Source organism: Erpetoichthys calabaricus, chromosome 2 (genome assembly GCF_900747795.2).
Source record: "Erpetoichthys calabaricus chromosome 2, fErpCal1.3, whole genome shotgun sequence".
In the NCBI taxonomy this organism is placed as follows: Eukaryota; Metazoa; Chordata; class Cladistia; order Polypteriformes; family Polypteridae; genus Erpetoichthys; species Erpetoichthys calabaricus.
In genome coordinates, this window is record NC_041395.2 from 76,802,432 (window position 1) to 76,816,040 (window position 13,609).

The window sequence follows — 13,609 nt, forward strand, 5'->3', positions numbered from 1 at the left end:
GTCTATTGCTTTTTTGCGGCTTCGGGAGGTGTAGATTTGTTCCAGAGTGGGGAGGGTACAACCAATTGTTCTCTCCGCTATCTTGACGACCCTGTGTAGCGCTTTCTTTTCTGAGGAAGTGCAACTGCCGTACCACACACACAGTCCGTACATGAGCACACTCTCAATGGAACAATGATAAAAAGCAAAGAGCAGATTTTTTGGGAGGTGGTTCTTTCTGAGAATTCTCAGAAAATACAGTCTCTGCTGCGCCTTCTTTAGCAGCTCCTTGGTGTTGGCACTCCAGGTCAGGTCATCCTCCAGCTCCATACCCAGCTTTTGCTATGACAATTAACAAATCACAGAGACAAACATTCGAAAAAGTCGGTTTATTTATTAGAGAGAAAGAAATGATATTCACTCATGGGCAGTTATTCGTTGCGTTGTCACGATGTAACTCCAAAAACAGAATCAAAATTCAATGCGATATTGACAAATAGTTAATTCCAAATATTGTTTTTACTGAAGTTTTACAGTAAAAGTGTAAGTTTAAAAAGTATTTGCGTGTTAATTTTGAAGCCAAACAGAATGAAAATGTATAACGCAACGAATACCTCTAACGCAACATGAAACTTTGAAATTTTCTTTCAATTTATTACGTTTTACTATTTTTTACTATGGTTAATTATTCATTGTAATGTATAATAGTTAGGTCTATGTAACAGTTCCCATAAAAATAACAATCTGTTTAAATTGTACATCCGCTTCCCCATATGTGAGAAGTATAGCTGCAAAGTGGCTAGTGCATAGTGCCCACCCGGGGGTTGGCGAGCGAAGCGAGCAGGGGGCAGAGCCCCCTAGTAAATCTACAAAAGACTAGAGATAGCAATATAAGTCAGAGACAAGGTTTAATAATTAGAATTAAATGTTAGTACTTTCTTGGGCTGAAGTTATGATTACTGCTGCAGTATTTAAGATAATTAAGGATCTGTACAAAGTTGCCAGGAGTAAAAAGCATACTCTGTAACTGATGAATGAACTAATTAAGTACAGTATTATACTGCACATACATGGATGCCCAAATGGGCCAGCTAGTTCCAGTTTCAGGAGCCCAAATGTCAGTTGTACCTCCTCAAGAAAATTAAATCACCAGGATCACAGAAGATGAATCCAGAAGTGGTGGTAAGGAAAGTCCCTTGAAGGGTCCATTTTTGTGTAATATTGCCATTTCAGGGCCCTTGTGAACTCTGGGCACCCTGAACCTATTATTATACTGTTATTTTTTCTCAAGCATTGTTTTCTACTGGGTTTGGACCTATTAATACAGTAGGGGCTAAACTATACTGGCTGGTAGTGTTAGGATATTAAAAAGAGAGATGAAGTTGATGGATATAAAGTTATTGTTTGTAAGTCTGCAAATTCAGTCAGGTGCCGTCACTGACTTCCAAAGTGTTGAATATTTAGAGCATAATGTGGTGAGAGTCAACTAAATTCAGCGTTCAGTCAACTTTAGCGAGGACAGTCTCAGTTCAAGTGAACTAGTGACTATGATTTTCGTGATTTCTTGTGAAGAAGGAAGCCAGGCAAAAACTGATTGCATTATTTCAAAATTTGTGCTACTGTGGAGCTTTACTGCATTTGTGCTTTATTAGTGAATGCAGAGTATGTATATGTTGTTTTTTCCCCATTTGCCATCTCTTCGTTTAAACATGCTAATCTCAGGACAAGTTATTTTGGTGTAATTATGTAGTATGTGCTATCTACTCATAATTAAGTTTTTAGATTGTTTTTGATATCCTATGAATACAAATAAACATTGGCATTTGTTGAATAATGTACTTTTATTCTGTAGGCTCATCCTAACAGGCGTCCAGGGTTGAGGGAGTTGGGGCAGATGTCTTGTCAGCCCCAAGGGCCTGTGACCTTGGGATCCAACCCTGACTACAAATTATATATTTTGATTACTAAGAAACTGTCTTAATCTTGTTAGGTGCTTTGATAGTGAAATATCTTATATAATTGGTAAGATCTTATATCAAAAATAATATAAAACATTCTGAAGCTCAATAAAATAATAGTTTGATCATATTCTTTATTGTTTTTTTAAATAGTTATAGTAGCTGGTTACCAGTTAGACATAGCTTTAACAGAGATCTCATGCAACTTTATTTTATAAATTAAAATAATATGAATAGTTAATTATATTACTAACTCTGAAAATGATTAATATTATGAAATGTATGAAGCTTGAATAGAATCATCAAAAATATATGGTATGAGATTAAAAAAAAATATTTACAGCTGGTGAACGTTTTTTCACTGAAATGCATAGAACTGGCAGGAAGTTGTAGCCATCTCCTTGTTAGTATATCATCATTAAGCTAGGCATTTCAAGAATTAGGTCATCAATTGAATTAAAATGTGACTTTAGCTCGGTGAGTTTAGATGTACTTATACGGGCACTGAACTGTTATAGACTGTGCGCGGGATATACTTGGAGGGTGTGATGATTTCGGACTACATTAGCAGACCGGTATATTTTAATAATTCATTGTTCATCCCTATAAACGGTAACGTCTTTCTGGGCAGTGACTAGAGCTCCGCATGGGAGAGGAGGGCGGTTCTTCAGCGAGAGCGATTTGTATTTGGATTGGTTTTAGGAAGAAAGAGGTGGTCCAAAAATAAGAGCAATTGGGCGAAATCTGTGCTCTTCATGACAGGGCTGAGACACACTGCGGAGAGCAAGTGCGGGTTGAGCGCAGGGCATCAGCTGCATTCCCGTTATAACAGGAGGCGTTTGGAAACCCCAACTTCTGCGAACAAGTGCCGACACCGAGGCCCCACAACGGTGAGATATTGCTATCCATACTATACGGCATCAGGAATGAAAAAATAATTTCATAACAGCTAATTTTTAACTGTGTTTCGTGAACAATGCTGGCATGATGTACAATTTGTACTTACATTATTTATACAGTCTCATTTATTATGAAATGTGTTTAAATCAAATTTGAATTGTGTATTAATATGTTATATTTTGAATTCTTTTGCAAAAGAGACGATTGATTTTGCGTCTGTTTGGATCACTCTAACTGAAGGGTGGGTCTAATGCGAAAAATCAATTGTCATTCAGTGCGCGGGTGTGGAGAAGAGGATCATAAGGGTATAGAAAACCCCATTTATTTAACACACAATATACAAGCGTACAATCTTAAAGTGTAAGGAATGGCGATATGCAAATTTTAAAAGACTTGTCTCGTTTTTCTCTTGTACTACGTGGAAAATATGTAATCTAAAGTGCGATACGTTTATTTTAAAATTATTGTATAATATTTGTACATTAAACTGATATATCACGGCAATTATAAATACCTCTTACTGCCAATTAATAAATACTCGGTTCTTACATGTAATAGATAGCGGATGGGGCGCCGTAGCTGTTTATTTAAAGCTCATGCCGCACATTCTAAGAATGTTCCCGTCCTATTCCTTCATTCACTTGCCTTGTTTGTTCTTTGCAACTGCTGAATCTGATTCTTTAAAAGTAGGCACCCATTTTTAGAACCACATTTTAGTGCTTCGTCTGCGACAGATTGAGATTCGCTTATGGCTAAAACTAAAAGCAGCACACTAGTAAAAAAAGCTCGCTACAGCAGGCTACTGAAGGATGCTGCTTTGTTGGGATTGGGTGAGTGTTCTGTAACAATCACTCGACTTCTTTGTGTTTAGTGTACGGTAGGTGGGGTGGGGTCTTCTTCTGTGCGTCCCCCATTTCCCCAGGGTTTACAAGGATTGGAGCAAAAAATACAATATTTTGTTTCTGGCATGAGTGTTTAACTAGACCTTTGATCTAGATTCACATAAGTTACATTAACGTTATGTGAATTGCATTCTTGCATCCTTTAAGGTGCTATTCACGGTACCCTCCTTTAACTGCCAGGACTGTATTATGTACGCCTATATCCAGACAAGCACCCATCCACCAAGTGTCCAAAGCATGGAGTCGTTTAACATTTTTTTTTACCGGGTTGTATATTTCGTCTTCTGATTGCTGTTAAAGGCTACAGACTGACTAGTGGAATACAAGAAAATAAATCTGCATGCACAATTCCATTCACAACCTCCAATTGCTGTTTTAATTCTACTTACCATATGCTCAGAAAGTGGTTTTCCGAACCGGCACTCTTAAAAATAAAGATGCCCGAGTGATTCTTCAGAGCAATGCCATAGGCAAACCATTTTTCGTTCCAAAAAGAACCATTCACATGAAGGTTCCAGAAAAAAACTTTATTTAATTAGATCCGTAGCAGCCTCCATAAAATAAATAACCAGGAATAGATGGCAATAGATTTCTGAAACACCAATGGGTCCTGATTTTAAAAGGACTCTTGCTGCATATTTATAATAACACAGGCTAAATCCAGGTGCTCTTAATCTGTTAGTGCCCTGCTAGGCTGACTACTAAACCTTAAAGTGTTTTTTCTACATATTAAAATAACCATCTTCATACGCCAATAACCCTTCTCAGAATGAAACAGTGCTTTGCCAAGCAATAGTTCCATGAGGAACCACACAATAATAATAATAATCCATTACATTTATATAGCACTGTTCTCAGTACTCAAAGCGCTATCCACACAGGGAGGAACCGGGAAGCAAGCCCACAATCTTCCACAGTCTCCTTACTGCAAAGCAGCAGCACTACCACTGCGCCACCACCCAGTAAAGAACCATAAAGTGTCATTAAAGAGCCATTATTTTTAAGCTTACTTCAAAACATAGTAGCAGTGAGTCATAGCCTATTCCAGCAGGTACAGAGCTGTTAAGGTTCCTAACCAATATTTTTTTGATGATGCAGATAAACAATCTTATCATTCATTCATTAAATTTCAGAACCTTCTGATTAAATCACTTTCTAGACAAGATGGAATGAAAGCAGGAAACAGCTCCATCATGGAAAACCAGTCTATTAGAGGGCAGACTCACCCATACAGGGCCAATTTACGGTGGCATACTACATAAAATTTATGGTTTGTACTATCTGCAGGTCTTTGGGACATATAAGAAATTGGATGAATATATATATATATATATATACTATATATAAATATATATAATCAAGTTACCTGATTAATGTGATTTGTGATTTAAGACAGTTCAGGATCACAATCAGTTTGCAATACGTATAGGAACTGACCCTGAAGGGGGTGCCAGCCATGCATATACCACTCATGCACACACCAATGTCTTTGGAATGTGGATGTGAAACTTGAAGCTTCTGAAGAAAAGCTATCAAGAAAACATGCAGAGGCTGGAAGAATATGCAAATTCTACATTGGCAGCATCCATTACTTTGGAAACATGAGGTAATATTGCTAGCTGCTCTGGTATTGTATCACCAAAAAATCAACACAAACATGGGAAGAACATGTAAATTACAGTGCATTCCTAAGCCAGGACATGGGTGCTGTGAAGCAGAAGCTTTCACTACTATGAGACCCTAAATGTTGCAAGTCAAATATACATCACTTTAAGATCAAATTTAAATAATCCTTATTAGAAAAGAAAATTGGAGTCTTGGAGCTACACTACACTCTTTTTAGAGCAAAATTATGTTTTGGGTTGGCACATAGTCTACGGTATCTCCCTGATCAAATGAGGGAAGTGTGCAAACTTTGGCAGAGACTGCTTCAATGGAGTGCAATTCATTATATATAAATTGACGGGCGGCCTCAGCCATTATCTAGCTTGGACGAAAGCTGGATGGAAGGACCTGGGGAGATATCATCTCTGAGGTACTACTTCCCCTGGGACACTAGAGGGCGGCAGTGGCACCACGGATTACTGCAGGACACGCTGGAACTGGGAGTTTGGTACAGCCCTGTTGAGTTCTGTGGGGGCCACCGGGGGGAGCTGCAGAGCCCTGTAGTGGATGTCCACCACACCTGGGAGTGATTCCAGGTAATACTGATGAGCCACCTGGAGCACTCCCAGGAGTAGAATAAAAGGAGCTGCCTCACTTGAGGAGCCAGAGTCGGGAGGAAGAAGGACGAAGCTTACAAGGGAGGAGTAGAGGAGGAAGAACTGTGAATTGTGCTGTACGCGCCTCAGTGGTTCACTATATGTATATACAAGGGGGCTCTGCCCCCTGCTCGCTTCGCTCACCTACCCCCGGCGTTGGGTATCCTGAAATACATTAGTCGAGTTCGTTCGTTTTGGAGCCGTGCCCGCTTTGCCCACGGCATTTCAGACGCGTGTTGTAGGCGCCTGCGTTCATTGATTTTATCCAGGCGGGCTCGTGTTTGTATATCCGTCAGTCGAGGTCGTTCGTTTTGAACCCGTGCCTGCTTTGCTTCCGCAGTTTCAGACGCGCGTTGTAGGCGCCTGCGTTCATTGATCTTATCCAGGTGGGCTCGTGTTTGTATTGTTGAGCTGTATTGTGTTTGAATTTGGTGTAAAGCGTTCAGCGGTTTGTACAATCCCAAGCAGCACATTATTCCTAACTTCACTCCGCAGTAGTGCCACTCACAATATGGCGGTGACGCCTGCGCCTTCACTCCGCAGTAGTGCCACTCACAATATGGCGGTGACGCCTGCGCCTTTCGTACTATCTTTGTGGACCTGTGGGGCCTCTGTAGCCTCTCACGTTTGACTCTGGGGTGCAGAATCCTCTTTTCTGTGTGGTTGTGTCGTTAGTGGTAGCTATGGGTGCGTTGTTGCTTCATTTCTCATTCACGTTAGTTGAGCTCTTTCGTTCTTGGGCCGTGACTCCTTCGTTCGCTGTGGATATGACTTCGCTTGCGGTTTATGGAACGTGCACCTGCGCAGAACGTCTCATGGTCCCATCGCCGTGTCCCTGCGTCCATATACGGTGTATTCTCGGTTAGTAATATGGATACTGTATATATATATATATATATATATATATATATATATATATATATATATATATATACACAGTATACTGTGTGTGTGTGTATATATACATGCTGTATATGTATATATATACTAGGGTGTTTTGCCCCCTGCTCACTTTGCTCGCCAACCCCCGTGCCTGTGCTACGTGCTAGTCTCTTTGCGGTTCTGTTGCTCGTGTATGGGGATGCAGATGTACAATTTAAACAGATTTTTATTTTCATGGGAATTGTTACATATGCATAATAGAACTATTTTACATTACTGCGAGTTATTAACCATATTAGAAAAAGAGTAAAACGTAATAATTTGAAAGTAAATTATGTTTCATGTTGCGTTAGAGTTATTCATTGTGTAATACGATTTCGTTCTGTTTGACTTTAAAATTAACACGCAAATACTTTTTAAACTTACACTTTTACTGTAAAATTTCAGTAAAAACAATTTTTTGAATTACATTTTCATTAATATCGCATTAAATTTTGATTCTGTGTTTGGACTTTCATCATGACAACGTGACGTATAACTGCCTGTGATTGAATTTCGTTTCTTTCCCTCTATTAAATAAAATGACTTTTTCGAATGTTTGGCTCTGAGATTTGTTAATTGTCTTTGCAAAAGCTATTCTAATGGGAAACTGTTAACGTTTTAATACGTATGGCATATCAAGGTCTACTTTGTTGTTTAATGTTATCCTACGAAGATGTACTACATTACCTTTCTTGGATACATCCTTCTTTCTACAGTAATTTGTGCAGTGGAAGACCGGACGGTGTCAATGGTTGTAGATATTCTTCTGGATATTGTAAGTTGATGTTTTCATCTTCCGCACAATCACCACCAACTGTTTTAGCATAGTCTATTGATGCGCATTTAACCTTTTTGCCGTGTTACTGATTGACATTTTTGGCGTTAATTCATTTGACTTCATCATTTCTCGGTGCTAGGATTGCCCATGTACTCATTTCTTCTGTTGATAACCCTTTGGGATGAAATTCTTCAATAAGATTTGGACATAATAAGTCTTCTTTTATTGGGAACTTAAAGTGAGGAAAACATAAAAATTTATAAGAGCTGAAAGAGCAGAAACTGTGTCTGTCAAAAGCATTTACACGAATGAGAGGTGAGATTACCGTGTGCGTGGTTGAATATGGTTGAGAGGAGGGTGTGACTCGAAAAAATCTTCAAAATAGTCTCGACTTGTCGCAGGATTTTATAATAATATACTATATATATATATATATATATATATATATATATATATATATATGCATACATACACACAGATTTTGATCTTTATATGTTAGATATAGGCATAACTACAATGTATCTTTCAGAGGTTTTGACAGGTTTTGATTTTGATTTGTTACCCTTTATTTATCCCTGAGGGGAAATTGCCTTTTGTGATTATTCAGATTTTAATAGCTAATCCTAATATGGTCTAAATAATAATGACATCAATGTCTAGCCATTGCTTTTTATGCATTCTATAATGCTTTTTTCTCCTTTGTGCCATTTTTAAAGACTATATATTTTATTTTTTCTTTCCTCCTATAGAGCAAAAATGCTGGACACACTGAGCAACCAATATGATTCATTTTTGTTCTGGAGGCAGCCTATTCCAGAGTTGGATCTTGCAGAGCTGGAGATCCTGGAACTTGGAGGTGGGATGCCGATGAAAACAGCTTCTAGCAACAAGAAAAAAGAGGCACATCATTTCAGAGACCAAGAGAATGAGGATTCCTTCGCGAAGTTTACTACTTTCAACTATTGGCGAGCTCCCATAGCCAGCCTAAGTTCATTAGACTTGGACTTGCTTTGAGAGTAACACTCACATTTAGAAAGATCTCATGATGTGGCCATCCTAAAGTAACTATTTTTAAATCGGGTTTTGAATTTTTGAAGGTAGTGTTCTAGATTAGAAGTGATCTTGCCTGCTGCACATCACATACCATTTCAAGATGGAATACAGCAGAAAAAGACATTTTACAATGTACCAATTAAATGAACTAGATTTTTAAAAATGTATTTATCTTAATTTATGAGCATTTTCTCTTGTTGTGTAATGAGTTGTCCTTTTAAAGTTAAGCTTGAAAGTTTTAAAGTGTGGAACTGATGGTTTTGGTAGTTTAGTCATGAACAATGAAATGGTTAATGCCCCCTTAATGGCACAATTTTAAACAGTAATGTGTTCAGCTATTTGGTTCCATTCTGCTTCTCCCGGTGAGCTTATAAATGCAAAAAAAAAAAAAAAACAACACACAACAGATTTCAGCATCTTTTGAGAATTTCATAGGAATTCCAAGACAAATCAAGAGATGTAACACATCCTCAGTCTGCCCTGGGATGTTCTTTCTGTTGTCTGTAGAAAATACAATTACAGAGAAGGCACTTTATGAGGTGACGTGATGTATCTTTACTTTGAGTGCTGAGTGCCTAACATTATACTCTTTATTGTATTTTCCTTGTCTGTGGTGTACAACTTTGCTTGACCAGAGCACATAACTATTCCTCAGTTTTTCACAGCCCTATGAGATGTTATGTATAAGTAGTAAATCTCAGTTCTATGCCCAAGAACTTTGGAATCTTTTTTCAACAGATGTCATGTTACTAGTATGCCTATGATGGGGATAAAAACAGAAGCCCCCTGACTAAAACTATAAGGCTAGTTCAGCACCTTTGGAACATCAGCTTTACTAGACTGGCTGCTAAAGTGAATCATAACAGACTGTAAAAATTAAACTTAAAAATTTTCATATGGGTAGTAAATTGGTTCCACTTACATCAGGTTATATTTAAGCATACATGACAGATCAAATAAATGTAAATTACATCTGAACTAGTCTTAGAGCAGATACAGTTAGCATCCTTTGAAATATCCAAAATGAGGATGAATCTTTGCTAAGCTCGTTCTGTTCTGAGGTCTAGGAAAGGTTAAAAGCAAACATTTCAGTTTAAAACACAGCCCGTCTGTCTGAGCTGCAGGTAGTATTCTGAGTTATGGAATATTTGTTATTTATGAACTGCTAAACCTGCTACAATATGCTTCATTATAAACAAAACAAAAACAAAAACTGGTTGTTCTGTGAAAATCTAAGAGGTCGGATATCCTGGAGAAAAAGTCAGCTTTCCAGACAGGCTTCTCCTTTGATTCTAGATGTTTAATCATGTTAGGAAAGATTACCTCATTGTTTACGATCCACTTGTGGAGCCGGTTATAAGTAAACAGTGTGACTGAAATCATTTTGTGCTTATTGCTGTAACACATAATAATTATGCAAAATAAACCCAAAGACTACTTTGGGTTTTTGTTTGTGCTGTTGTAACAATTGGGTCCTCCAGACAGGGTTTAATCCTTTGCAGATGTGGTTAAAATGAGTAGTACATTTTGTAGCTCATAGGGTCAGGTTCTAACAGCCCTACACTCAATTCTCTTCATTTAGTTAATGATATATTGACATCCATTATTTTGATATGCATAGCCTACTAGACAGGGGAGAGTTACAGAACTGTGTCTTTTATAGTTCCATGCATTTGTCTCTTAGAGACTAGAGACATTTGTGGGTCATGCTGAAGCTTCTTTTAATGGTATGATAATTTTGATTACCATTCACATGATCCATTTGAAGGGAAGAAAATGGCTGTACTTTAACAGACAAAATGTCTTTTTTTTCCATTTCTGGCTGTAATTAATATATTAAGAGCATTTTGCTAGATGCAACTTGTGGTCTTTTGAAGACATATGTATAAAATCCTGTATGTATAAGGTCCTGAAGCCTATCCTAGCAGTAATAAGCAAAATAGAAAAAAATATCCTAAATGAATGATAATTCTAAGGAGGGTTTGCATATGTTGGACAAAATAGGGAAATTATTTGGACAGCATAAGAAGGATGGAATAAGCCTGAAGACAAGCAGAAAACATTAAAGTTCCACACAAAATTCTTTGCAGATGTTTAACTGAGGTCAAAGTGCTGTACTAATATGTTCTCGTGGTAAACCACTGATACTCGTTTGAAGCAGAAAGCCAAAATATAGAAAGCCTAAATCAGAAATTGAGGCTCCAAGCCATATTTATGTGACTTGCAAAGTTGTATAGTTATAGGATGATGTAATATTTGAAGTATTGTCCCATCATATAAAGACAGTATTCCAAGACACCGTTAATGTTGTTTTTATGTTCTCAATAGACTCATAAAAAAACGGCTTATAATACACAGAATACAATTTTGTGTAGCTTGTATAATTACCACTGGACATAGTCCCCTGCTAAAGCAAGCTGTGATCAGTAGAATAGGGAGAAGATAAAGAATACATATATTTGAAAGCACTGATTGTAATGCTTGTGCACAAATATAATAATATATATCCAAATATAATAATATAAAACCATTTGTTGAACCTGGTTTTTCCATTTACATGCTGCGTGGTCCTGGAAGCTGTTCCAGTGCCACTTAGCCCAACATGGCAAGCAGTGCATCTCTGGACATGAGCACTAGTTTGTCCAGTTGTACACTCTCTCAGGGCTATCTCAGAGCTTACAATTTACTTAATAAGCAAATCTTTGTGATATTGGAAAAATCATAAAGTACCTTTAGAAAACCTAGAGTCATTGGTAGAATGTACAGACTCAACACAAACAGTGACCAAGCCAAAGAACTATGAGGCAGAAGTGCTAATAAACATTACTCTTCTCTGCTGTCTATCAGAATTAGTCTTTTTTTTTTTCTCCAATTGTAGCCTCCATTTTGACCTACTCTGTTCAAAGAGAATATTTGATTGGTTTTGAAAAATGTGTGAAATAGTATGGATAAAGTAAATTATGTATAAAAATGATTTTGCTTCAGTAGGGAGAACAATGGGAGAAATTCAGTAGGTGGACAAATCAGCTGTACCTGACCACCTAACCATAAATGACCACACTTTGTTGACAGATGGCAGTCCATCAATAAATCTGTGACATGCGTTAGGTTGATTATACAGCTTATTGATTATGAGATAAACTTTGCCTTTCTATGAACACCTGCACATTGGATTAAACAAACACAAAAATAGCACACTTGTGGATTTGCTCATTTTATTTATTGCACTTCAGCTTGTGCATTTGTAAGGGAGTGCTAAGCAAAGGATGTATTTTTTTAATATTTTTGCTTTGTCAGTATAATTAATGCATTATAGTATATTCAAAGCACTTCTTTTGGTTTGTGTAAACAGTGTAGTGGGGTGGAAATATTCTCCAATAAATAATGTATGTAGATTAAAATATGACATATTTGATCTGAGAGATGATCTCTACAGATCACTTTGCCCATGAGTCATGAAACACTGTCATTATTATTTTTTTTTTTACTTTTGGGTAATATTTTGAGCCAGCTAACTGATAAAATAACATACTGCCATGGCTTTTTCCATCAGACTTTTTTTTTCGCTTTAAATATGAGCCAAAAACTGGGTCATTTTGCCTGTGTGAAATCTATCACTGTAGGAGGTCTCATTACTGACTGTTTGCCAACTGTTTGTGCACAGCTCTGACACTGCAGTGCTTTGCTGCAGGTTTTCTTCTGGATTTGTGTTTACTAAAAGTGTACCTCATGTGCTTTACTATATATGAAATGTCTCTTCTGCTGATAGCCATTAAGTGTGTAATTAATGTGAATACAGGTTTGTCCCAAATCAACATTCTGGATAACCTGTGAGAGTACTAAACATGTTAAATCCAATTTGTATTGCATGGATTAAAAGCCTTAAAACTGTTAAATAAACAAAACAATGCTTCAAAGCCTGTCTCTTCTAGTGGTGACTCTTCCTACTTACCAATATGTTTATCCATACTGGTGTGGTTTAATTACAGTAAGTAACACAGGTCTTTGCAAAATGGTTGGCAACTTGAGCAGAAAGAGAAAATGTTCCCTCAGAATTATATAAAAACAGCTCCCAGCATTATCAGAGGAGCTTGGAAGTCCTAAATTAAACTCACCATCTAGGAAAGTTCAAATGAATAAAATGTGGTTCATTTACTGTATTAACAGATCTGAATTCATAGAAGATTCTGTGTCTGATAGACAAGTGAAAGGCTTTGTTCTAGCCGGTGTTTCTTAAGCTTTTTGCGGACTGTGGAGCCCTAAACAAACAACAAAAAAAATCCATGGAATGCCTATGAAAATTAAATTTATGTGAAAAAAATTTTTAATCGATATATAAATATAAGCCTATACAGCATATATTCATGAAAAAGATGAAATAATAAAAATTGTTTCAGGCAGGCATGAGGATGTGCTGGCATTGTATGACACAAATCCAGGGCTGTGGAGACAGTACACAAAACCTTCGACTCCAACTCCGACTCTGCCTCCTCATATTTTTACTACATATGTCATTTATTTGCTCATGTTGATTATAAGGACACAACATACAAGGCATTTCATCACTGCTAGTGTGAATCATCACACTACTTTTTAGCACTCTAAAGTTAAAGTTTGGGTTTACATTGCTGTAGCAATGTTGTTGTGGCTTACAACACTAACATTAAACTGAATATATATTTTTTATGAAAGAAGAAAGAAAAAATAGTTTATTTAAATCCGTATAAGTGAAATTAGACATTTTAACACATATTACAATTTACATTAGTCAGAATTGAAACATTTTTACTGACTTTGTCTCCATCTCCAGTAACCCAATAATTGCTGCTGACTCTGACTCCACAGCCCTGCACA

General features: G+C 37.2%; 1 protein-coding gene across 1 annotated transcript; it reads left to right on the forward strand.

The window, feature by feature from the left end:
- Nucleotides 1-2,686: 2,686 nt before the first annotated feature.
- On the forward strand, nt 2,687-12,675 carry mllt11 (MLLT11 transcription factor 7 cofactor). The gene is made up of 2 exons (XM_028793954.2): nt 2,687-2,827; nt 8,452-12,675. The coding sequence occupies exon 2, from the start codon at nt 8,459-8,461 to the stop codon at nt 8,714-8,716; it is 258 nt and encodes an 85-aa protein (XP_028649787.1). The 5' UTR covers nt 2,687-2,827; nt 8,452-8,458; the 3' UTR covers nt 8,717-12,675.
- The last annotated feature ends 934 nt before the right edge of the window (nt 12,676-13,609 follow it).

What these genes read in the sequence shown, in the direction of transcription:
- mllt11 (XM_028793954.2), top strand. Translation starts at nt 8,459, where the DNA reads ATGCTGGACACACTGAGCAACCAATATGATTCATTTTTGTTCTGGAGG.